At 41.0% G+C, this 26362-nt stretch overlaps 3 protein-coding genes across 5 annotated transcripts; 1 reads left to right on the forward strand and 2 right to left on the reverse strand.

Annotated features, from left to right (window-relative positions):
- The first annotated feature begins 1849 nt into the window (after positions 1-1849).
- Positions 1850-5885, forward strand: ggcta (gamma-glutamylcyclotransferase a). The gene is made up of 4 exons (XM_040020433.1): positions 1850-2101; positions 3859-4004; positions 4106-4238; positions 5279-5885. Exons 1-4 carry the CDS (start codon positions 1982-1984, stop codon positions 5432-5434), a joined length of 555 nt encoding a protein of 184 aa, XP_039876367.1. The 5' UTR covers positions 1850-1981; the 3' UTR covers positions 5435-5885.
- A 1-nt stretch (position 5886) lies between these two features.
- On the reverse strand, positions 5887-20236 carry adnp2b (ADNP homeobox 2b). Of its 3 annotated transcripts, XM_040020430.1 has the most exons (5): positions 16977-18079; positions 16577-16643; positions 16042-16164; positions 10057-10161; positions 5887-9927 (listed from the first exon to the last, which is right to left on the reverse strand). In XM_040020430.1, the coding sequence occupies exons 3-5, from the start codon at positions 16147-16149 to the stop codon at positions 7156-7158; spliced, it is 2985 nt and encodes a 994-aa protein (XP_039876364.1). In that variant the 5' UTR covers positions 16150-16164; positions 16577-16643; positions 16977-18079; the 3' UTR covers positions 5887-7155. The 3 variants fall into 3 exon arrangements, with proteins under 3 accessions (XP_039876364.1, XP_039876365.1, XP_039876362.1); XM_040020431.1 differs by lacking the exons at positions 16577-16643; positions 16977-18079 and adding an exon at positions 18153-20236; XM_040020428.1 differs by lacking the exon at positions 16577-16643.
- A 1335-nt stretch (positions 20237-21571) lies between these two features.
- Positions 21572-25854, reverse strand: azin1b (antizyme inhibitor 1b). Its single transcript, XM_040020432.1, has 11 exons — positions 25666-25854; positions 24635-24778; positions 24236-24433; positions 23916-24089; positions 23478-23650; positions 23164-23377; positions 22956-23030; positions 22608-22773; positions 22379-22488; positions 22047-22264; positions 21572-21960 (listed from the first exon to the last, which is right to left on the reverse strand). The coding sequence occupies exons 3-11, from the start codon at positions 24335-24337 to the stop codon at positions 21885-21887; spliced, it is 1308 nt and encodes a 435-aa protein (XP_039876366.1). The 5' UTR covers positions 24338-24433; positions 24635-24778; positions 25666-25854; the 3' UTR covers positions 21572-21884.
- Between the last annotated feature and the right edge of the window lie 508 nt (positions 25855-26362).

Genomic DNA, 26362 nt, shown 5'->3' on the forward strand with positions numbered 1-26362 from the left:
CAGAAACTGTGACACATCTTTTTTGGTACTGTTCTTTTACACAGAGATTCTGGAAGGAATTTAGCAGGTTTGTTATTGTCCATATTTTAAGGGAGTTTTCTTTACGATGGGAAAATGTTTTATTCTGTTTCTTTAAGTTCCCCAAGAACTATGATAAATGGTTTTTTATGATAAATTTCTTAATACTTTTAGCTAAATTTTTTATCCATAAATGTAAGTTTACTAACAAAACACCATATTTCTGTCATTATTTTAAGGATGTGGAAATGTACATACAATCAATATCAGACTCCACCAACAAAAAGGCTCTCAAAACAATATATGTATGTGAATTTTTGCGTGTATTCTTATAATTGTTACCTTTTTCTTTTACTCTTGGCTTTTTGTGTTCATGTTCTGTTGTTTTGTATACTTCATCTGTTCTGTGGAGGTCACGTGCTTCCAGCTACTGTGGAGCTCCACAGTGGCTGCAGCCAGATGCTCTTGACACTCCTTAAACCAGGCGTTTCTGTCTGGATTTGATAATAGTTGAGCCAATTATAATCTGCAAATAAATAACAAAGAATTTAAAAAAAATTACTAAGGCTATCCCTCAAAACATTCTATGTACAGCATATAATCTTTTTCAAAACCCTGACTATAGATCCCCTGACCTCCCTGAACTCTTGGTAAATGGGCATAACATTACAGCTAACAGTCTAAAAACCTCCCAAATTAGGGAATTATTAACTAATGTTTTTTTCCCTTATAGATCCAATCCAAATTCCATCTCACATCTGTTCTCCGGTGATCAAAAGAAAGAGATCAGAAAAAATTACCTAAAACTTCCCATTCCTCCCAAAGCTAAGGAGGTCCAATACAAAATCCCTTCTGGTATTTACCCTTCCAAAAAATTTCTCAGATGTCGCTTTGCTATTGATAATAATTCTTGCTCTTTTTGTGATGGGGATATTGAATCAACAGAACATTTATTTTATAATTGTATATTCTGTAAAGCCCTGTGGAACGATGTGCACTACTGGCTCTTTCCAAAGATTCCAAACTTACTTGAATTTTCTAAAAATGATATTATCTTTGGTTCTCTAAGAAAAGAAAAGAAGCTTGAAAATGTTCTAAATAATTATTAAAGTAATAATTATTATGGGCAAATTCTTCATTCACAAATGTCGTTTTCTGAAAACAAAGCCGTCCTTTTTTACTTTTCACAAAGAACTCTGCCTCTTCCTCTCATCTGCTAAATTTATGGACAACAAGCTCTGGTTCTGAATCATGTGATTATTGAACTAGGTCTGCTAGAAAACCCCTAAGGTATAACGTTTTTTGTTTTTTTGTTTATTTGTTTTTTGTTTGCTTCTATTCTGTTTTTATTTATTTACTTGTTGTTGTTTGTACTTCCTGTTCATTATCTATCTTCTATATGTTGGAATTCAGCCTGTTCTGATACTATTTCGTGTTGGGAAAATAGAATCTTTGTAGAGATTGCCATAATTGTTGTACGTTTCTGTGAAAATAAATAAATAAATTTGATAATAGTTGACCTTTGACCCATTTCAGGATAAACCGGTTTTCCAGACACCTAATTGTACGTAAGAGGTTACACAAACATGGCGATGTCCTATTAATAAAATAATTAATGCAATTAATTAACATTAAATATAGTGGCGTGGTTGTTTGTGTGTCTGAGAGGGGTTACTTGAACCGGAAGTAATAAAACGACTCTAAAATATAAATAATATATAATAATATAATAATGCATTCATAATATAACATAAGCATATAGAGTTTATGTATGAGGTTGTTAAACTTGGAATGAGATTAAATTTAAAATATATATTACGTAATTACGTATTCTGCGCACTCTGCGCGAGTCCACCGGGCAAGCAGGTGCAACCGACACCTCCGGTACACCAACATTGGTTGCAAGAAGCATAATACATAGAGGTTCCTCGTGCCTGTTTGGTCTCGAGCCACACGAAGTAAGATGGAGATGTCGGGAGCCGCTGGTTTCTTCCTGTATTTCGCCTTCGGAAGCAACTTATTGAAAGAAAGGCTACAGCTGGCTAACCCGTCGGCGACATTTTATAAGACCGGTCGCCTGAAGGTGTGTACAATAAAAACAGCTTTATTATTATTGTATTTAGTCTTTATTATTGCTTCTGTAAACCACCTATTAGCAATGATGTGCTATCGAGTTCGTGACATTTAGAAATTATGAGAGATTCGGGGACCATGAAACGGCTTGTTTGGTTGCATTAAATATAAACATATTTTTAGCTTGGTTGTGCGGTGTGTTAAATTGTTAACGTATTAATCTCTGTCTTAACTATTCTCGTGGTTAATACCAACACCTCCAAGTTCACAGTGTAGTGATTTTGACGTCACCTTCGTTCCCTGGCAACGTGAACGCAGCTGGACCTCGGGTATTTTAGCCAGAGGTGTCGTCCAAAAAGTGATTTGTGCGTCTATAACCTGTCCAAAATGTTTCACGAATGATATCAAGTCAGTATTAGGTAGAAGGTACAATCAGGTGTTTTTCAGTGTGAGGTTAATATAGCCTTAATTTATCAGTTTAATCTGTCTTTTTTACATTATTTTTTAAAGAGATATGGACACAAGGGAATCGGAAATTGCAATAAGTGTAGTATATGTGTGTATAAAAAAGAACTAGATTGATTATAATGTAGGACGCAGAGTAGGTACAATAATGCTGAGTCATAAGGGCCTTTATCAACATAAGCAAAAATATTACATGTAATAAAGACAAAGAAACATTGGAAATCACTTTCTGGCGCAGCAATAATAAAAAGTAGAAAAAATTAATAAACTGAAGCTTAACTTGGAAAACTAACTAAATAATAATAAGTAATAATACAGAAAGCATAGAGGAAAATATCCCTAGTTTGAGTAGTTTGTAGTTTGGTAAAAATCTACATTCACACCTTGCCCGATGAGACTTCGGATGTCAACAAGACTGTGAGCCAACTGCTTTGAAAAAGTTCTGTTTTTATTCTGTTTCTCCAGCACATGCCCTTCATATGCTGGAGGACTAAAACTGACACTGAAACTAATAAAAAAAACAAACTAAACTGAATAAAAATTCAAATTAATTAGAAAATTCAAAACTATAGGAAATTGATGAGCTCATAATAAAATCAAAAACTATATACTTTAGCTGTAAACAGTAGCAGTCCTTCTTCCTTTTTGTTTATATGGAAAATTAAACAGTACAGTTATCGTAAATCATACCAAAATTTTAAATGTGGTTTATACAATTGATTTGACTGGTTGCCGATGAAGCTGAGTTCATCTGAGAGTTGCACCTCCCCTGTTTGTGTCAGATCATTAGCTAGCAAAAACAAATTTAAACATTAACCACGTTTGTACCAAGAGGGAGATATTTACTAGTTATTTTCAACCCTCCTTTGTCAACGAGCGGTTTAAATGACGATTTATTATTTCTCAAAAGTCTTGAAGGAATGAAGGACATGGAAAACAACTGAGTCAGCCCCCTCCTGCATTAGCATCTTAGATTGGCCAAATAAAGGTTGCTGCTCTACCTCCTCCTCTGATGTGCCAGCTGTAATAACAGGACTCGGGTGTACTGCAGTTTGACTCTGGTATAACAGCAAAACAAGCTCAGGGGGGGGGGGGGCACTGCTGAAATCACAAACAACACCCTTCTTACATTATAACAGTAAAACAAAGAGACTTGGTTGAATGCTGTTACTTTGTATCCAGCTGCAGATAATGTTAAAGGTAAGAAAGGTGTTTCCCACTCAGATGAAGAGCATTAGAAGTAGCAAATCTCCACATAATGACTGGGCATTGTTCTGTGTGTGTGTGTGTGTGTGTGTGTAGGACTACAAACTGAACTTTGGCCTGTGGAAAGAACACATAGACAATGCTTGGCACGGTGGCGTGGCAACCATTGAGTCGTATCCAGGCGCAGAAGTGTGGGGGGTCATCTGGACTTTGAACAACGAACACCTCTCAAGCCTTGATGAGTGAGAGCCACACATGAACACGCAGCTATTGGTCCATTTCTGAGTTAATTTGTGTACTTTTAACAAACTGTTTTGTTTTTTAAATTTTTGTTCTTCTTTAGCCAGGAAGCAGTGAAGGCTGGTGTATACTCTCCACTGGAGGTCTCAGTGGAGACTGATAACGGGACCGTGCTCTGCAGGACGTATCAAATGAACAACTTCCACGCCTGTCCTCCCTCGCCACAATACAAACAGGTGCGAGGAAAACACCCTGATTCTTAGACTATGCAATGCAATAAGATACACTCACCCACCACTTTATTAGGTACACCTTACTAGCGCCAGGTTGGACCATCCTTTTTTTCTTCAGAGCTGCTTTAATTATTCATAGCACAGATTCAACAAGGTGCTGGAAACATTCATCAGAGATTTTACTCTATATTGACATGACAGCATCACACAGTTGCTGCACATTTGTCAGCTGCACATCCAAAAGGTGCATTACTGGACTGAGATCTGGTGACTGTGGATGTCATTTGAGTGGACATGATTTGAGCTTTGTGACGTGGTGTCTTATCCTACTGGAAGCTGCCATCAGAAGATGGCTGCAGTGTGGTTATAAAGGCGACATACTCAGGCAGTAATACTCAGGTAGGCTGTAGCATTACACAATGCTCAGTAGAGGCCAAAGTATGCAAAGAAAATAGCCCCCACTCCCTTAGTACCAGCGTGAACTGTTGAAACAAGGCTGGATGGATCCATGCTTTCATGTTGTTTACATTAATTTTTCATCCTACCATCTGAACACTGCAGCAGAACTCCAGACTGATCAGACCAAGCCACAGTTTTCCCAGCCTTCTGTTGTTCAACTCATTAAATTTAATTTTCCTCATTCTCTGACCTCTACAAGATATTTTCACACAGAGTCTCAATTTCTTCTTTTGCAGAATATGCTCTGTAAACTCTAGAGATGCTTGTGTGAGAAAATCGCAGATCAGCAGACCATCTGTCACCAACACGACACGTTCAGAGTCACTTAAATCACCTATATTTCCTGTTCTGATCTTCAACCATGTCTACATCTGTAAAAGCACAGAGTTGCTTCCATGAGATTGGTGGGCGATTAGAGATTTGCACTAACTAGCAGCTGAACATGTGAACCTAATAAAGTGGCCAGGGAGTGTTACTGTACATTGCAACACAAATCTCTCTTTTTTTTAAAAAAACAAAAACAAAAAGTAATATTTAACATAATATCTGCTCATGTATGCATCACGCTCTGTGTTTCACGTAAGGTGGTGTGTCTGGGCGCGGAGCAGCACGGACTCCCCGTAGAGTACAAGAAGAGCCTGGAGGCCGTTCAAACCAACAACTACAGCGGCCCCTCGATCCTGGACCAAATCCCAACGATCATGAACCTGAGATTAAACAGTTCAAATTCAGGTTCCTGAACTTGGAAATGAAAGTGAGCAGAAATACACCAGAATGAGATATAAAGCAGCTAATTGGTGGAGGAACTGTGGTGAGGAAGTTATCGCTTTTTTGTTTTCTTTTTTTGCAGATTATGAACCTTTTAACCTCAAACATGATTATAAATGATTACCATTATATAACAAGATTGAGACTGAGATATAATTAACAGGACAGGGAAAAATGTTTTTTGTTTCACAAATAACTCTCTCATGTTATGAAAGTGGCACCACTGTGTGGACAGAACTTAATAATGCATGCAATTTAATAACGAGACGTTTGGCTGAGCCCAGCACAAACCACGTCTTAATCACCGCTGAGCAAATAGATTGTGTTGAAAAATGTGTTTCATTTCAAAGACTAAAAATATGCAGCGCAGACACTTGTTACCACAGTGTTCCTCTGGGGTATATTAAACACTGATGACACATCCTTAAGACTCTACACTTGTCCGCCTTTTATTACACATAATGCACTGCCTGTATTATGACTTTAAACCAGTTTGTTCACTTCTGTGAAAAAAGGAAAAGAAAGAGGGGCCTGCAGTTTGTAATTACACACAGGGGGGGGAAAAAGGAAAATAAAAACATACCTTGGGATGCTTTAACACAGCTTAATTAAAAATTACATTTTTATTACAAAATGAAAATAAAAATGGACCATTCGTGTAAAAGGAAACAATGTTATTTTGTTTACACCACAGTGGCTTTGGACAGTGTATTTATTTTAACGCCTCCCAATATTTCAATATATTTATACTCTTGGACTTATAGAAAATACAAGTATATAGAAAACAAAACAGAAAACCGATGCGGGGAACACCCAATAACACGTTCTAGGTTCTGCTGAATCTCCCGAACAATTTCCTCAAATCTGAGGAAATGCGCAGACTTCACAATGGCACAAATTATAATTTAATCTGAAAGTAAAACAAAGGCTCATGCGGGGAACATGGCCAACAGCAATTTCAGAACTCAAAACACTTATACATTCTTTAAAAGATTAACTTCCACACTGTGAGATGAGCATTCATCTCAGTAGGTCCACATGAGCTGGTGAGCTGGGCGAGAAAAAAAAATTGAAAATAAAAAAAGATAGTAATCTCCTTAAACTGTATAAATGTTGAGGGACAAGTGGAGTGAGTAATCTTAAAAGATCCAGTGGCAGAAATCAAAAGGCAAAGGTGAGAACCGGTTAAAACAAACAAACAAACAAACAAACAAACATGGAAAGGGAAAACTTGGTTTGATCAGCTTGTTTGTGTTGCGGTGTGCACCAAATACAAATGAACAAAAATAATGATTGCAAAAAGCAGCAAAAAGAGGCAGAAGCACTTAAGTTGAAACCATTGTGGAAAGAGATATCGTATCTAGCTAAATGCAATGTATCAGACAATACACTTGGACCTGCTTTCCCACAAGGCTTTGCATTTCTGTGGAAAAATATGGACCACTGACAATGTACTGAAGTCAAACAAAGCACTAATAATGAAGGCTACATTAATAAACCACCCTCTGTTACAGGTAAGCTTCTATGTAAGGTTATACATCATCCATTTACAATGCATAATCAACCTCTCAGATGACTGTTAACACAAACGTGGTCATTATTAATGAGCTTATTTTCTTCTTTTAAATGCATTATTTTATTTTTATTTATTTTTTTGCACTTTTTCAGGTTCCACTTTCACGCACTTCTGAGCTCATTCCATCTGCTCCCCATCTGTGACTTTTTCATTTCCACTTTCGTCCATCGGTTCTGGTGCGTCTTCGCCGCTTTCCATCTCCTCTGTCGTGTCAGCTGCTGATTCGGCAGGCTGCTGCTCCGGGATGACCAGGTTGTGCTTGAGTTTGCCCAGTTCGGCCATGTTGAAGCCGAGGAGGATGCCTGCAGTGTTCCTCTTGAGACTCTTCATGCACTTGCTGCGTTTCTTGCTGAAGAGCGCCGCCAGCTCCGCCTTGGTGAGAGACAGCCTCTTGCACAGCTCTTCGGTCTCTGCTTTGGTCGCGTACGGGTTCACGTTGAAGTATTTGGATATGAAGTCTCTACGCTCCTCGCTGCAGCGGCGCTCCGTTGGGGTGGGCTCCAGCAGCAGCTTGACCGCCGTGTCGCTCTGAACTTCGGGCTCTGGCGGAGGCAACAACTTCTCCTGCTCTCGCTTCTTGCGCATGGCTGCCCTGTGTTCTCGCTCTCGTTTGTTGGCCTCGAGGACCTCCCGCCACGCAGCTTCCAGTCTCCTCTTCGACTGCAGCTCTGCTTCGGTTTCCGGAGGCTCTGTGGGGCGCACGATAGGAATCAAGCGAGCTGGTGCAACCCGAGCTGGAGCCACACGAGCTGGCGTCACGCGAGCTGGAGTCAATGTCTGTTTCATAGTCAGCCCTTGTGGTACTTGAAGGAAGTAGAGACCGGAAGCCTGATTGACCTGCTGAGCTGGTTTTGGTGGCGGCTGGGGTGCTGCAGCAGGTGTGGGTGGTTGTTGTGGCTTGGGTGAACAACGACATCGCTGAATGTGGAGCATCACAGCCTGCTGGGTGACCTTTCCTGTGTACACGCCGTTGCAGTATATGCACTTGAAAGCCTCCGTCTTGAGAATAGCGTGGATAGTGGGTGCTACAAAGTGCTTCTGTTTCAGGTGCTGCAAGTAGTCTGACTCCTGCTGAAACTTTTCATCACAAAAGGGACAGTAGGAGCTGTTGACTTTGACAGGTACAGAGCAGATTTCCGGGTGGTTGCTGGGCTGCAACTTAAAGAAAATCAGATCTAGGGAACTTGTGACCAAAGCGAGCTTGACCTCTGCGTCACCAAGGATCTCTCTTGGCGCAGAGGTGTGAACGTCAAAATAAGGGAACAGGATCCCTCCAGCACCCTTTGAGTAGACTCTGTACTTCTGCCTCAGGAAATCACAGTATGCCTTGCTTGTAGGATTGTGCTGCTTTACATGTTCGATGAGCTGTTTGATTGAGAAGAACAAGGCTGAGCAGTACAAGCAATTCAAGCCATGCAGCAGGTGCTGGAAGACGCTCTTTTCTGATAGTAGAATTTTGCAGGTTAGACATTTCACAGTTTTGTCAGGCATTTTTTTCAAGAATGCAGCTCGCGCAGCTACACTTTCTGACTTGGACGAGGAAGATTTTGTCTGGTGGGCAACCTCGGTGTGCATGTCAAAGACATTGGAAGGGAAGAGTTCATTGCAGAGGGGACAGGTTATCCATTTCTTAGTTTGTGGCGTGGAATTTATTTGTTCAACTGACTTGAGGGCAGTACTTGTGCTGTGAGAGACTGGCACTGCTACTTGCAGGGGAGCAAAAGTGTACGTGGGCATGCCGTTCACCTTGTTGCCAGTCGGGATCAGGTGACTCAGCAGAGACTGTGAAGTCAACATAGTACCTTGTAGGCCGATTTGGTTTGTTGCTAAACTGTGTGTAACTGCAGCAGGCTTGGGTACAGTCCCAGGTCCAGCTGCTACGTTCGCCTGCAGTCCCGACTGAAGGAGGATCTGCTGCGCTTGTGGGGTCTGTTGTGCAGGAGCAGGAGCTGAAGGAGGCGCTGAAGCGGGAGTTAAGGTCACTGGCGCCTGTTTTAGAGCAAGATTCGAAACTGTGGGAAGCTGGACCATAGGCGGTCCTTGGGGCAAAGCACTTCGGAGGGCTATCGTGGCACCGGGCTGAAGCAAACCTTTAGCCTCAGCACTAGCTAGCTGCACTAGCGCTGAGGCCTGAGGTGGCAGGAAAGCTTGGTTTGTTCCAGGGGCACAGATCAGAGTGGTACTGTTTGCAGTCCCTTGTACTTGCTGTAATGTCACTACAGTCCCAGCAGGTTGGCCGTTACTTGGCAAGACCAAAGATTTACTATTGAGCATTTGAGGTTGCTGTGGTTTGGGAGCAATACTTGGGAATGTCACAAACAAACCATTCCCATTAGGAGTCGGTTTAACAATGTAGTTCTTATTCTCATAAATCAGAACCTGCACTTGTGTGCTTACTGTATAATGTGATGGCTCGATGAGCATGTGATGCAACATTTGGTCTAGAGTTCCAGTGTTCACCTTGCACATCTTGCAGCAATACACTTTGACGGATGAATTCCCCTGAAGGTGCAACCTGTAACCGATGTACTGCTCTGCCAAACTCTCCATGTGCTTCAGAATAATGTGCTTCTTCATTGCAAAGATAGAAGAGGTGGGAAACGCACATCTTCGACACTGATACCTCTCGTTTCCACGATGGGTGGGTAAAGATGTTTCCCTCTGCAGCGGTATCTGGGTGTTTGACACAGGGAGTTTGGCGTGGAAGAACAGCATGTGCTTCTTCACAACCTTGGGGTGGCCGATGAAGACGCACTGTGAGCAGGGTGTCAGCGCACAGAAGGACTGGACGTAACCGTGGCAGCGGGAGACATGGCTCCTGAAGTTGTAGATGTTTTGTGAAGAGTACTTGCACAGGCTGCAGCACAGAGATCGAGACCGATACGGCCACTGAGGATGGAGAAAAGACAATGAAAGCGTAAGAGGAGGCAAAAAAAGTGCTTTTAAAGAATCCACAGCATGAGAAATTATTATTATTATTATTTTTTTTTTTTTTTTTTTTTTAAATATCAGGTTTACCTTCTTTTGCATTCTGCTGTAGTATCCTTCCGCAAAATCCATCCACTCAGTTTCCTGAAAAGCATCATCTTCATCTGAGTTTTTCTCAGAGTTTTCATTTATTTCCTGCACAGAAGACACACATTTTAAATAAAAGTAAAAACACTGTGTGAAACTCCAACTTATCAACTTCCATTTACAGCTGTGTTTAGCGAAGGTTAATTCAGTCTAATGCACTTATGCCAATTCATTATTACCCTGCTCACCCAACACCACAGACATCTCTTGACAGTTATCAGGCCACATCACATCACCCAACCCCACCTGTTGCCATGACAACAACAGAATAACCTAGATATGGTGTCCCCAACCGCCAACCCTTCACTTCAGCCTGCATCTCATGTAAAACAAAGTAATACAGACTTTAAAGAAATTTAACTGTATTTATTTAAAAAAAAAAAAAAAAAAAAAAAAAAAAAAAAGCAGACAGAACACAGCTATGACAGATTGTAAGCCTCATGTTCTACACATCTTCCTCCCAGCAACAAAGACAATCTTTACAGTCACTCGAGGTTTAAGGTGATAAAGATCATTGTCACAAACTGAGCATCTGAAGTGTGAAATGTAGGTTCGGGGCCTCTCACTGAGAGGGTTTTGGCCTTCCCTCCAGAGGAAAACCACAAGAACGGCCATATAAATATTTTTTCAACTGACTTTTATTTTTTTTAAAGCAGGCTTTTATTACTTAAATATTTTACTCATCAAATTGCTAAAAACACCAAAATTAACGGATTTGGTTTTAAGGTTAAAACTCAAACTCTTTTTTCCTCATCTACAAGCAGACCAATCATGCTCATTTGCATCCTCAAAGACCTTTTTTACAAAGTTTGTTCTCGAGTTCAAGCGAATCCTTTCAAGTCATTTTAGAGGCAGTTCCCTCAAGACATGTCTGAGGTATCGTGTTCACAAGAATAGGACCAATGGGCAGACGGAAACCTGAAAACATGACACCTCCAGCCAGGCCACTGCCACCAGCTGCAGCAGTTTCTGAGGCCTAAAAACTCTTTAAGAGCTTCTCTGTCCTAAAGCAGCTGTCATTACTTTTTAATAGTTAAAACCTAATTTATAGAATTACACCAGGAACCAAAAATTATATCCGAGTTTGTGTCAGAAGTTACGGTGGCCCTGAGGTGCCAAACACACTGCAACTTAAAAAAAAAACCCAGCAAATAGAAAAAACGCTGCAAAAGAACACAAAACATAACAGAGGTGTTTCTGTGGAGCCAAAAAAAAAAATAAAGATGGAAAAGCTGCAGACTTGGCAAGCTAACAGTAAACGGCTAATAGCTTCTTTTTCTTCCTCCTAGCATTATTCCCGCTCTGCGAGGTCCGCTTTTCTGCAAAGCCACCTCCATCTTCTTCACAGTCTTTAATTCGGTCCATCCATCACCTTTTTGGTCTGCCCCTTGGTTGCCGAGTCGCAGTGCTGTTCTTGTCAACAAGTTTTTGTCACTTCTGACCACGCGCCCATACCATCGCAGTCGCGCTCCTTGCTCTTCTCCGTGATTGGTGCGATGCCCAGCCGCTTTCAGATGTTAATGTTCATGAGGTGGTCCCACCGTGTCACGCCCAGGCACCACCAGTAAACGGCTAATAGCAAACATGATTATATGAATCATCCAATTAAAACACACATTACCTGCACCTTTTCACTTCCGTAGATGCTCTGTCAAAGTAAAGCACTTCTTTTGTGTTTTTTGAGATTTTGTTTTATCTAATCCCGTTCTATTTTTTGTGCTTTTGCAGTTTTTTCCCCCATTTGCTGTTTTTTTTTTTTTATAAAGTTGCAGTGCATTGCATCGTCAGAGCAGAGACAAGCAGAGCTACTGAGTTACAAGTGATTCCTTGTGTCAAGGGAGCAGCTGAAGCTAGTTTTGTAAACTGTTACTGCAATAATGGATGCAATTAATAGTTAATACAGTATCTTGATTTTTAACTGTCTAGCCTAGTCAGTGAAAAATGCCCAACTTGTTTAGTATTTAACAAAGCATCATACAGTCTCCCTGTGAGTGCTACTCTTATGTAAACGTGAGATCATGACGATTGGATCCATTTGCACTTTACAGTAGAGCAGGGCGATATGGCCAAAAATATTTATCACGATATATATTTGAAAATTTGCGATAACAATATAACTGACGATATAATTGATGCGAGACAAAATACAACTCCACAACATTACTAGCACAAAAAGACAACCTTCCATTTATTTTCACTTAAACAAGAAGCTGGTTTTTATGTACATTAAAGCTTTATAAAAATGTAACAGTGCAAATGCAAATTCCTTGCTTAAAGTTTAACCAAAAGGCATTTCCAGTAGAAATGGGCTGACATATCCTGAGCATAACCATGTATAATATCCACTGAAGTTAAAAAGAGGTGCTTTGCAACATTAAACTGCAGTGTGCAGTACGTATTTTTCGGACCATAAGGTGCACGGGATTATAAGGCACATTAAGCGAAACAAAGCAGTCAGATAAATCAAACTTTATTAAACTCATTCTTCTTGCTTCCTCCACTTCTGTACCATTGATTCATTAATGTTCAATTCTCTGGCAGCTGCTCTATTCCCATGTTGTTGCAGTATATTAATGACTAACCTTGTATTGTGGATGGATTATCTCAGTTGTTCTCCTGACTGAAGTTTGGTCCGTTTACAGCATCCTGCCATGCGATTGCATTTGTCTCTAACTATCAGGAAGCTTAACGTTAACTTTTATAAGTGGAAAAGTGTTAGTGTTCGTCCTCCAGCTTCACTGTTTATGTTATGCTAACATAGCTGTGTCGCTAGCGATCACGTAGCACATCATTATTTACCAGCTAGCCCAACTTCAGTAACCCTACAAATGTCACTGCTGTTTAGTTTCCTGTCTTCATTTATGTTGGAAGTAATAGCAGAGCTGTACGTTTGAATTTTTTCAGAAATCTCTCAGTCAGAACATGCAATATCATGCTTAGGTAACTAGCGAAACTAGCGAGCTAACTTCCGCTAGCTTCCTGCTAACTTCTAACTCCGTTAAATGTAATAAATTTTGTTTTCATGGATGCCTGGAAGTTAAACTTCATAGTTACACATGGTAAAGCAGCAATGCTGATCGTTTTATTAAAGATGAAAGAATTTAGACAGTTTGACTCTCAGTGATGCTGCAGTGTTCGTTTGACTTGAAGATTATGGAGTTGAGGACCCAGATTACTCCCAGATTTAAGAGCATCTTAGTCCGACAAATACGACAATAACGACGGCCGCTTGCATGTTCTGCAAAAAAAATGTGCTTTGTCGTGTATCTGACGGACAAACACCAAACCAGTTCCACATCACTGAAGTTGCACCATTTTTACAAACCAATTCTGGTTCATCAGTTTCACTCAACAATCGGCCATGTGCGTATGAACACAAAGGCACTGCGCATGCGCGTTTTACTCATATTCTATTGCGATATTTCATTTTCCTATCGTTGCCTAACATTATACCGGTATTACCGTGAACGGTATAATATGGCCCAGCCCTACTTTACAGTGTAAAGCTGTAAAGCAGAATCAGTGATGAGTTTGTGTGGATGCAGCAGAATGGGATGAGTGTTTGGGACTAAAAACCCCATTTGCAAAATATTTTGAGAAGTTGGGACTAAACAACACCCTGTAAACATGTGAGAACTTAGGAGGCAAACAGCTTCATATTTTCCTCATTCTTGCTTGATGCAATATTACCACCTCTTTTTCAACGATGAGTACAAGATCTCTGCAGTGGGTGACATTTCTGGAGCGCAGGCAGGCCATTTTAGCTACTGAACTCATACTGCAGAGTCATGCTGTTGGAATATATACCTAATGTAGGTTGGCATCATCTTAGTGAAATAAGCAAGAACTTCTCTGAAAAATGCTGTAACCCAAACCTTCTGTACTGTCTGCCGTTTGTTTTGGCTCTCTGATAAGCAACAAGGTCAGCCTAGTTGCGTGTTGACAGTACTTCCTTATGTGAAGAGGATATGAAACTATAGCTGTAACGTACGTGTCCCCACTGAAGTGATGTTCTGTCATTGATAAATCTATATTTTAACATATTATTAATTCAGACAAATTTCCACAACACTGGAAACAAAATAACAACTGTTCATATTCTTGATCACTTGCAAACATGTTGGTTTTCTGCACATTTTTGTGAAGTATACAGACTTGAATATGGTACATTCAGATTTTCCAAAGTAGAACTGCAATACCAAAGTGGGCACATTCGAGACAACAAGCTGGGCGTACTAGCTAAAGCTGGGACTATATTTTCTGCAACTGTAAGTCCGCTCGGGTCCCAATGATGTAAATTTAGTGTGAGGGTCCGAGTGGATGACTGCACACCTGGCCGTTTTCTATAACCTCACTGAATTTACATTGAAATGCACGAACTACGCATGCTCGCCAAACTAGCTGCAAATCTGATGTCTGATTAAACCCACAAATCATTGTTTACCGAAGCTGTATCACACGTAAAAATGTGCACATCAGTCTCAGTTTAAAGAAACTCTCACAAACTCTGCTGATGTGATGCTGCAAGAATTTATAACAAGTGAAGGAGGTGCTATGACACACAATCAGCAGTAGGCAGATGCTTAGACTTCTTTTGGTCTGAAAAATCCCAAGTCACGTTCAGAGACATCAGGACAACATAAGACTGAGATTCAGACACATCGTAGATCTACTCGACTTTAACAGCTGTATTGTTTCAGAGACGTCAGTATATTATGTAAGTATTATCCATCACTGACGGAGAATGAAAATAAACAAAATATGTGAAAGTGGAATTTGAGAGCTGTGTGCACCAATCTCTGTGCACAAACTACTGTTTATTATCAGTTCGTGTCCTGTGTGTGTGTCCTGTGTGTGTGTCATGTAATGAGCAACAACAGAGCCTGTCCCACCAACACTACACCTTAACTTCCATTAAAATATCGACAACAGAAAAATGCAGGATTCAGCTCTCAACATTCAGAGGTGACCAGCTTCACACAGCAGAGGTGGGCAACCCTTACCATCAAAAGAAACATTTTTGACCCTCCCTAAATATAACAGCAATGCTACGTGCTTGTTTGTTTTATTTTTCTCTTTTTGCTAGTTTGTCATCCAGATCAAGCTCACCGAATCTGCTAATACAGTGTAAGACTCTCCACTTTCCTCTTAAATGTTTCCTCTTTTGGGTTGGAGTCCATAACAAACAGTGGGAGGGACTTTGAACCCATTTATTTTTCTACATCCATACCAGGTCCAGCAAAACTTAAGGTGGTGTAGGCTCTGATTTAACTGATTCATATTTTTGTTTTTTAAAGGCAGAACATTTTTACAACTGGAAAATGTAAAACATTACTCAAAAATACAAGAACTAAAAATGAAAAATAACTACTCCATAATAAAGTCATTTTTTTCCTTCTCTCTCTTTCTTTTGTCTTAGCTGCAGGGAGCGGGAGCCACACGTTTGCCAACCTCGGCTCAAAGCCTTGGCAGGGCACTAACAGCTGTGAGCCGACCCCCTGTGTCTCTGGCATTTCTAATAAATCAATGAGTGAAGAAAATCCACTGAGCACCCTGTCCTCTCTGATCCCGGGCCTCCTTAGGGCAACTATCGCAGCCACAACCAGCGCAAAACCCTTAAGACGCCACATTTTTACGACAATGTAGATGATGAAACACCCAAATGCTGCGGTTTTTACACTGAGGGCCACTATTCTTTTTGAAGAGACTTCTTCTTATACCCAGCCATGTTGCTGAACGGTCACCAATTAAACTAATTAGGTATGTTATGCTTTTATGTTATTTTCAAACAAACATGGGCTAACCCATTTCTGAAAATCAGCACGTTCTGCTTTCTTTCTACTTGAGTTGCTGTTACTACAGCAGAACAGAGTAAACAACACTCAAGCCCAGAGATCTGTCAGATTATTCTCCATGACAGAAACCTACCTTCAGCAGGTTCTGACAGTCTTCCAGGCCGATCTCACTCAAGATGCTCTTCACTGCCTTCCTCGCTTTGCGGATCTTTTCGATATTTCCAACTGGGACCTGATACATGATTCCTCACAAGCCCTTATAAAGGAAAATAAGTTTTCAACTGGTTACAAAGCATTCGTGCTCTTCTATTAATTATAAAATAATTATCAAAATATGCTTTTATTGCATTTATAATGCAAACATACATCATATTTCCCAGCCTACAAAATTACCATTGTTTTTTTAATTGTAGCATCATTAAATTAGTAAAAATATTTTCTGTAGCCCCAAAACAAGTGAATAGTATGGTGAAAAGGTGAACATGGCACACACTGGGCAGAATAACAAAGGTTAGCTGAGGTCAGGTAATGTATGCAGTATTACATCAATAATTTATAACCCTATTATGCCAATAAATAAAACACATAAACAGTAAATGAAGATGGAATAACGGACGGGGTAATAATGATGTAGTTAAATAATCCACTGCAGCATAGTGACAACCTGCCTGTATTTAGTACTGATTGATGAGAATCACAGCATGGCTGAATATGGGTATAATGTCTGCACAGGCTCTGTGGTAACACAAATAAAAGCCGTAACAGTTAGTGTGCATCAACTGATATCACTCTCAGCATCTGTGCAAAAACACAAGCCGTTCGCCAGTGAGCACTACAAAAAAAGTTATTTTTAGTCAGTTAAAAGTGCGAGATTTAGATCACCTGTAAACTAAAAGCCTGTCCCCCTCACACATGCCATCCATGCTAACACTACAATGTGTCTGCTGGCCGTACTGAAGTCCTAAAAAAGCCCGGGGAGGCACGCTGACAGCAACAAGCCGGTGACTAAGACGGCGAGGGCGCATCCGCCTACTCGAGGATGCCCACAGCCTCCTCGCACATATTTACCTCGTCCAATTTTCAGCGTAGATTAACGTTAGTTGTCGCTGTGCCACCACCGACAGAGCTAAGGGTTTTCCCACTTCCACCGGCCCGCAACTGTGTGTATCAGTGAGCTGCGTCTACAGGCGGTGCTGCGCGCAGACGCTCCCCCGAGCGGCATTCGCTGTCCGTGCACACCGCTCTACGAACACCCTGCTCAAATATGAAACGTGATGTTTGCGAAACCACTCCGGAGACAAGTTATTTTTTTTCTTTTTTGGTCCAGCTTTTGTCCCTTTCTTCCCCCCTATTGAGGAAAAAATGGCGCTGAAGTTCAGGATCTGACGTAGCTGCCTCATTTGCATACAGCACAAACTGACCAATGGGAGAGCTCGCCTGCTAAAACCCGAATAACTTTTTATTCTCTCACTGGAACCCTCAGCCCGGCTCCCGGTTGCCCAGGTGACGCACTCTGTGGTTCACTTTCTGAATTTCATGCCACATCTGACCTGGTGAGCCCACATTTACCATTCCCATCTAATAGCTAGGTAGGGGGCGTGGCTCCTGCGACCCCCACCCCCCACAGCAGCAAGTCACGTGATACATGCCCAAGCCCAACCAATGAGGTGTCGAGAAAATGAGCTAAATGGGTGGTCTTTGGCGTGTGATGTCATATCATGCTACTTTCCGTACCCAATTACTTTGAGCCACCATTTTGATTGAGGGAGAAAGCGAAATGAGTAGGTTAGATGTCTTTAGGCTAGCAAAAGGATTAAGTGTTAGGATTTTTTATTGTGTTTTACAGTTACAACTTGACAAAATGGCTAGTTACCATCATGTGGTAATTTATACCAACTGCGAAATCTTGTTACATATATTTTATACATAGTTGTAGCTAACTGTAAAAGTTGATCAGAGCAATTTCCAGGTTAACAATTTTACCTTCAGCTTTTCCCGCCTACAGGTAATTCAAGCACAGCTTGAGCGCTGTGTTAACCACCTATCTGACTGTCGCCTGCATGCTAACCTTAACAACCAAGGTCAGTTTAGGAAAAAACTGGATGAAATATAAACAAATCAATAATCTCTTCAACAGTCTCTTCTTTGTAATGGCCTGATAACCAACACTTGCATTGCCTGATTTAGGCTCACACCCAAGTCAGATACTGCAAACAGAATGGACACACGAAGTGCCATACTTACACATAATGACTGTACTCCAATATGTATCTCTAAGGCTAACAGCTAAGTTAGATTAGCATTGTCTCCAACCCAAAGTTAGCGAAGACAAAGATTTCCATTCTTTTAATTTGCGATTTCCTTTGCTCATACCAACAAAAGGGTGTTCACTTTAGACCAATTAGCAATGGTCCAATCAGACTCAGAGTTGCTCTATTTGTGCAGTCAAAGAGTGGATGATGTGAATCGCTCAAGCATATAATTTCAGATCGATCGAGTCTGTGGTAACCTTGAATTTAAGCTATTTTCCCCTTGCAGACCATTTAGGTGCAAGATTTTATTCATTTATTTTTTATTACAATCAGATCCACTGCTGTCAAGCACAATGCCCAATTCATCAATACACACTCCAAACACAATGGAAAGCACTGTGCATGATCCATCTGCTGATCTATTCATCTTTTAAACCAATTAAAATGCAAGCAACACTTCTCTAATGAACACTTGAGGCACATGAGACACTTGATAGGAGCTGTAATGATCCCCGTTAGACAAATACATCCCTCAGATTAACTCGATTTTGACGTGCAACATCGAGGAAATAATTCAGCAGCTTTAATTGACTCTGAAGTGTATTTATTCTGAGGAAATAACTTTGCACAAAACACATCAATATTTCCTTCGTGCCCCAGTGCTTCTTATGGTCTGCACTTAAAACATCTTTCTTATAAATATGTAATTATCAAAATTACACCCCGTTTTGTATATTGTCATAGATCTTACTGGAAGCTTCAGAGAACACTAACAGGTCCGAGCTGGGTGTCTCATTCACTGACAGGGCATGCAAGGTAATTTACAAACAGTGAGGGCAGGGGTTTATCCATTTTATCCAGTGTACTCTCAGCGCAGCTGTGGCCGCACCGGCATTCTGATCTGAAGGATCAGCTCTTAATTTGATCTAAGTGCTGAAAATGAACCACACTGCTTGAACACATACGCAAATGTTGCAATGTATGGTGGAAACACAACACTGTACAGGTTGAACTCAACTGTAATTTTTGTAATGTTTAGGATGAAATCCCGCAAGCGGGTCAGTTTTCATTATAACAGGACCCACAGCAGCAGGTGATTAAAAGCTCCTTTCTGTCTAAAGATGCAATGCAGTGTGATAAACTGCTGGAGTGCTTCTAGTGGACAGCCAGCAAATGGTTATTACCCTTCCCCTCAAATATATTTGCACTGTCAGTTTAGTGCTGAAAAGATAGCATTTCTGCAATGGGAAAGCTAGGATCCATAACTAACTTCAATAGACCTAAATTACTTTACCAGCATACTATTAGGATACGCAGACCACTAAAAAATATGAATAAAACTGTTAATTCTAGTTGGACAAAATCTAACTAGGCATGGTCCATGAGTATTAACAGCCAAAATTTTTAGCTTTTTTTCCTTTTTGAGAGCCTTTTAATTGATGCGGAGGTCCAATGACATCACCCCATTTTAATTTGGTAAATACTGCAAAACTAATGCTATTTTAACCTAAATTTTAATTAACAAGCAAACAAACTGAAGTAACACCGGGGGGGGGGGGGGGGGGGGGAACAAAAAAACCCCAACCACAAAAGTAATAAAATATTTGATCAACACAAGCAAGGGAAGGCTTGGATTGAGACCCAGGTGACGACGTAGGAATATTTGCAACTTCCCACATCTTGCATTGGACAAATAGTCCACATATTATTTTAGCTTAAAAAAAAAAGTTTTTTTTTTGTTTTTTTTGTTTTTAAAAACACCAATAACTAAAAACAATAAAACAAATGTAAGAATAATACTGGTTGGTGCAGCACATTCTTGGCTGTTTAAAACATCAACTTATTTCAGTTTTTAGTTAAAGTCTACTTTTGTTAACTAGCATTAGATTTTTGTTAACTTTATTAACCACAAGATTCGTGTTAGGGGTTTGTAGTTTTTACAGAGTAAAAATGAGGTGATGTCACTAGATCTGTGAATCACTTAAAAGCCGGGTTTCTCTATAACTAGGCTGTTGTAGTTTTCTTCAGATTTAAAGAGTCTGTATATCCAAGTAAAGTCATTGTCTTCAAAATAACCCTAGCTGTGGGATGCAGCAAATTGCTAAAGCTCCAAATTATGCTGGCCTACAGGAACAATGTTGTATTTCCAGTCCCTCCACCCACCAATGCCAAAAACCACACACACACCAGATGAAATGATTTCAGTCAGAAATGTATATTAAATTAATCACTTATTACTTTAACGAGCACAATGTACAGTCAAAGAACAGGCTATGGTCCATTAGTGCCTTAGACAAGCAAATTAATACATTAGTCACTCATGACACACAGGGGCGAGAGTTGATTTAAAAAAAAAAGAAAAACCCTGATGCTTCAGGTCATCTTTAACATGAGTGAACATGTAGCTGTAGAGGAGACTGTGCAGGAAGTCCCTCGACTTCAGAGGCATGAAAGGTCTGTCATGTTATTTAGCATTTGCACTGCCCCAGAGAGGTCTGTGTACAACTAGCATCTCTCACTTTAAAGATACAGACATGTACATCCATATCTGACACATACAAATCATTTGTGTTTGAGCATGTGTCAAAAGAAGAAGAAAAAAATAAAAATTGAGAGAGAGAAAACCCCCCCCCTTCCTTTGTTGGTTTTCAGAGCCAGCAAAGGAGCTAGTGAACAAGGTCCAATCCCCTCGACAAGTGTCACAGTATTTTTCCTTTAACCCACATAAGATTTTGTGCCTTTTAAACCAGATTAACCTCTGAGAGAAAGGAGTGCACTGAATACAGTGTCCCTGTATCCAAGCTACAGATCAGCACAGAGGGAATCTCCTACAGTAATTCCATCAGGGCTTTCGAGTAAAAGGAAACTACTGAGGTCACAAATGGAAATCACAGCACACATAATCCATGTATCATTTAGAAAACAAAAAAACCAAACAAAAACCCAATAACTTATCACAAAAACACTGTTAAATGGGCCATTGCAATAATACCTGGGCAATAAACACACAAGGATGGAGCTTTAAATTTGCCCAAATTATATCTGAATCCAATAAATATTAAAAACAAAAACAAGATGCATTGAGTGAACTGCAATACAGAAAAATACATCATTGTCATTATTTCATTTAAGCAGCACCAAGTGAGGAGTCCGAGGTGCAGAGTCCTCACGTGGCAGTGATTCTTTTAAACACTTCAAAAATTGCCTACAGACCAAATGTACTGTTCTCAGACACAGGAGCTACACAACTATTGATAGGTAATCAATACAAAGCATGTGATTCAATGGATCTAAATCAATTGTACATTTTGTAAACTGAATTTTAATTAGGAAACAAACCACCCCAAACATATGGGGGGGTGGGGGTAGGGGTGGGGGGGTCCCATCTCCAAAGAGTCATCCATTTTGTTGCATAATGTCATAAAAGCTTGGGCAAGAGTTCTTTTAGCAAACAGATTAAAGTCGCAAAGAGTCAAAACTAGGATCATCTTCCAGGAAAAAATTTGAACTGAGGTATCAAACAACCAACCGTGTGTCATTGCTGGAGGTACAAAAGTGAAATTCTGGAAGAAATTACAGGACACTGCTGTTTTCCAAAGCGGCTGGAATGTTGACCACATTTAACCCCTCATCCCAAACACCACACTGACCTCTCTTCTCACACAGTGAAAGCAGAGGTAAGGCAGATCTGTGCAATAAAATATGGGACAGAGGCAGAGGGTACTTAGGGACTGTACGGGAGAAACGAGAAGTTCTTCATGGCGCCACCCAGTGTCACGCCGGCCTCCTGCATTTCGTACCTGAGGACAACAGTGTGACGATCAATTCTCTTAATGTCTCGTATCGTTGCTACATTTTCATGAGTGGCAGACACCAACGTACTCACCAGTCAGGGGTGGAGACGGTGTAGTAGACTGGCAGTGGGGGGGCAGTGGAGAGGCAGCTTAGGTCCTCTAGGCCGCACACCCCCATGTTGGAGAACAGAAGCCAGTCTCCCACACTGAGCTCTGGTAGTAGGCAGCGCTCCACCACCTGGTCTAAGGGGTCCAGTGAGGGCCCCCACAGGCTGCTGGCATACATTGCCTCCTCAGCACACAACGCACGCTGGGGGGGGCAACAAAACCCATCAAAACAGGCAAAAAACAGACAACAGTAACCATGTGCGTGCTATCACATGATCTATTCAGTCATGAATTGAGTTTAGTCTCCTCTACTAACCTTGTGTACTGACGGGGCAGGGATGGAGTTTCCCAGCAGCTTGCGGCCAAATGGACCATAAACACCCTCATTCATGTAGTACAGGAACTCAGTATCCTCATTGTTCTCACCTGAGTGAATACATTAGATAACCATTTTAGAAATCTAAAACAAGAGTTACTTCAACTAGTTTGGTTCTGATTGTGTGAAAAGTTAAATAATCACAACCTCAGAGAGTAAAGTAACTCACCTTGAGCTAGGCTGTCCCAGTGGCGAGTCACCACCTTCTTGCCAATAATGTTGACAGCCAGGCTGAAGGCGGAGGCCACGTAGAAGCTGCCCGGCTGGGCCAAGACCTGCACACCAGAAAGCTGGGGGAAGTAGGCATCCAGCAGTGGCCTGACTGCAGTTTCAACCTGCATACAGTGAACAGACAGATCAGATATTTTCAGATTAAAAACAAAAAGACAAAAACAAAGGACTGGATCATAGGAATAAATGCTTTTGCTTATTAGCTAATAATAAGCTTCTTGCTAATAAAGCAGTTAAAAAGAAGATTGAAGCATTTCTAAATTAGTCACTTCAGTTCACTACTTGCCTGTTTCAGCTGAAACTCCAAGCCAGTAAATCCACCACCAATGTCAAGGATGTTCATGTTAAACCCCACTTCCACCTGAGTAGATACAGATACAGACAGTTGTCATATCAGATAAAGTCATTTCAAGACAGAATACTGGGTGGTGGGGAATCAAGTTAATATATGTCTACTACTAGAGTTATGATTTCATAATTAGGACAGCACTCACCCCCATGTCAAACACACAGCGGGCATCTGACAGTGCATGGGTGTAGGCCTGTTGCAGGTCCTGGCAGGAGCTGGGGATGTGGAAGGTTACCCCCACCACCTCGACTCCCAGCTCCTTGGCTGCTTCCAGCAGGTGCCGGCAGCTCTTGAGAGAGGAGCCGAAGGTCATGCTGGTCTCAGCCGCGTGGGCCTCTGTGGTCAACTGCAGCAGCAACCTGGAAGGGGTGGGAGGGGGGTCAGATGCATTTTAAATTAGACCATGGATCTTCTTTTGGACTTTGCGTTTATTAAAAAAAAAAAAGTTTGCTCATTTACTTTGCATTAGGATGCAGACGGGCAATCTTGGACAACTCTGCCTCATTTTCACACACAAGATGCTGGATGTTGTTCTTGGCAGCATACTTGATGTGTGCCAGTTGCTTGAACACACTTGAGAGGATGATGCTTTCCGGTGGTACACCATGATCCAGCACCAGGCTCATTTCAGCCTGCAGGTAATAGGATGCACAAAAAAATAAATAAATAAAATAAAAAATAAAACCACACACTCATTAAAACAATCAAAAGCAGTACTAAATGCGTTGCATAAGTTGAAAGGATAACAGTCATCAGCTGACTACCAATCAATGATGCTTGTAATGTAATTGCCCTTAAAAAAAAAAAAAAAAAATGAAGTGCTTACATAAGAGGATGAAGCACTTTGCAGCTTAAAAATAATTACTGACAGAGTCAAAACTACATGAAAAAGCTTACCTTGTTGGCGCAAATGAAGCCCAGGCCCAAGGATGCCAGCAATTCAATGACCGCAGGGCTGCTGTTGCACTTGACTGGGTAGTAGGGCTGCACATGTGGCACCAGGCTCTGCCAGCACAAATGCTGTCGCATCAGTGCACCGAGATCACCCACCACAAAAGCACTTTTCTCCACCTGAGAAATCAGAAAGAAGGTAGGGTGCAGGTAAACAAATTTATCAAACAACATGTATAACTACAAATCCCATCAGATTAAGTAATTCACTGATGCAAAATAGAATTCAGGGATAGCCTCAAGAGTGTTATAGAAGCTGAACTGACCAGAGCCTGTTCACAGATGTGTCCATCAATGACATCTTCCAGATTCACTCCTCCCTCCAGTAGTTCAATGATGTAGCTGGGTTGGTCAGCGAGTCCTTTCATCTCAACCGTATTCCGTTAATCCGACAATCATAAAGAGCAGATAAACAAGTCAGGGGGTCACGACTGAGCCAATGGGTCCTGCCGGTATGCAACAAACTGGAGAGAAGAGGGGGAAAAAAAACAAAAAACAAAGAAGAAGAAAGGAATATATGACTATGGCCTTTAAAACAAACAAACCAGTTTTGTGTGCAGAATTGAGTCCTTCTCCCACACACACACACACACACACACACACACACACACCTTCACTATAAAAATGCATGCATCTTTGTGTATAAGACACGCATAGCTACTCACATGGACAAGTCAGGAGATGGACCTGTCCCTTTATCAGCTAGGATCCCAAGGTGGCTCAGCGTTGAAGTCAAAGTGCTCCCGGTAAAGAGCCGCCCCTAGGCCCTCTGGGTAGCGTTCATACACCTGTGCAGAGACAGGGGAGCCCTGAAGTACAAGCACACTCAGTATTAGATATAGATCCAGAGGAAAGACACTTTCAGGAAACATGTAGCACAGCGTTCTTAAGGAGGCTCAACAATCCTGATTGTTGCTTTTGATGTTTAGCTCCTTTTTGAACATGAACGTTATTTGGAGTTGTGGTTGCTCGTTTTCCTTTTGTTTTGTTCATTTGTCTCTTAATTCTATTTTGTTGTACTTTTTCAACACGTTCAAAATAAAGATTCAATCAATCAATCAATATTTGTCATGGGTCAAAACCTGAATGACACAACACCCTTATCGGTTCAGTTACACCCGACTTAATGCCTGTAACTGAACTATTACCCCTGTCGTTAGTGTTTTTATGGCTGCTGGTACTCCTTACGCGATAGACGTCCAAATAAAACACGCGCATGCGCTGTAGTACTCACAACAGTGTCACAACTTGACAAATTGAGTATTATTTCAATGCGCAGACAAAGCATAACCCCTAACTAGAGCAAATTGATGTAATACGTTACATTTGACTAGTTAAAAGAAATTTGTATTACTCAAAGGAAACGCCATTGTGACAAAACACACTGCTGAAAGGTTCATGGAAACGACAGAACCGCTAACTGACGACGGAAGGAGCTTACGTTAGAGCTGGGTGTCCTTAAAATTTCAATAACAAGCCGCTAAATGACACAATAAACGAATAAAAGCTACATAGTGGTGCCGTGACTGCGTCACAATTTCTTAATACATTGAGTTGAATACGAAAACACCCGGAAAACACATATTTCAATATGTGGCTCGGTCATGTGCAGCAAGAAGGCAGAAAGACGAGCCCGCCATGTTACGTCCGCCCGCTGAACCCAAAGAACTCAATCGAAGTACTTCGCTGTACTTACGTGAGATAACGGCCAGAAGGTTTTGGAAAATCGTCTTCTCTTTTTCGGCGGAATTTTTAAAGAGTAGTGGGCACAATGATATAAGAAAGAAAGACGGCTGTTTTTGCCATATGTCTAGGCGAAGAACGCGCGTCGCTCGAGTAGTGTCTTCTCTGCCTGAGAGTGGGGTGGAGATAGACTGGAAAAGGAGGCTGGGGAAGAGGAAAAGGTAATCAACGGCTCGTGGGCGTGGCTTGAACGTTCAGTTTGACCAATTAACGCGCTGCATTCGTGAGCGCATACCAAATACGCATTTCCGAAAATTATACAGGCTGCAGTACATCTGTGATGTTTTTTCAGGTTGCATAACCATAAACTTTCCAAACAAGGCCACCCAGTAAATGAGCTCAAGAATACAACTGCTCCGTTTGTCAGGGAACAGCTCACACGCACTTTTGTGGTTGCTACAGAGCTATAGCTGCTATATTTTATATTTAGGAAAATATGTATAGGAAAATACTATGTATAGGGCATAAACACTATGTAAAATCATAAACAGAATGTCAAAACAATATTTTCTAGAAAGCAGTAATTGTTTTTAAATGTCACATTTGTCAAAAGATATCAGCTATCAGCATCTGTCTAATTTCCAGAGATAAATAGTATTGCTCAGGCGTGGCTGAAACTTTGCACCTGCTTTGTGTTTAGTTCAGCAGTT

The sequence above is a fragment of the Simochromis diagramma genome, unplaced genomic scaffold (genome assembly GCF_900408965.1).
Source record: "Simochromis diagramma unplaced genomic scaffold, fSimDia1.1 OVJJ01000753.1, whole genome shotgun sequence".
NCBI lineage: Eukaryota > Metazoa > Chordata > Actinopteri > Cichliformes > Cichlidae > Simochromis > Simochromis diagramma.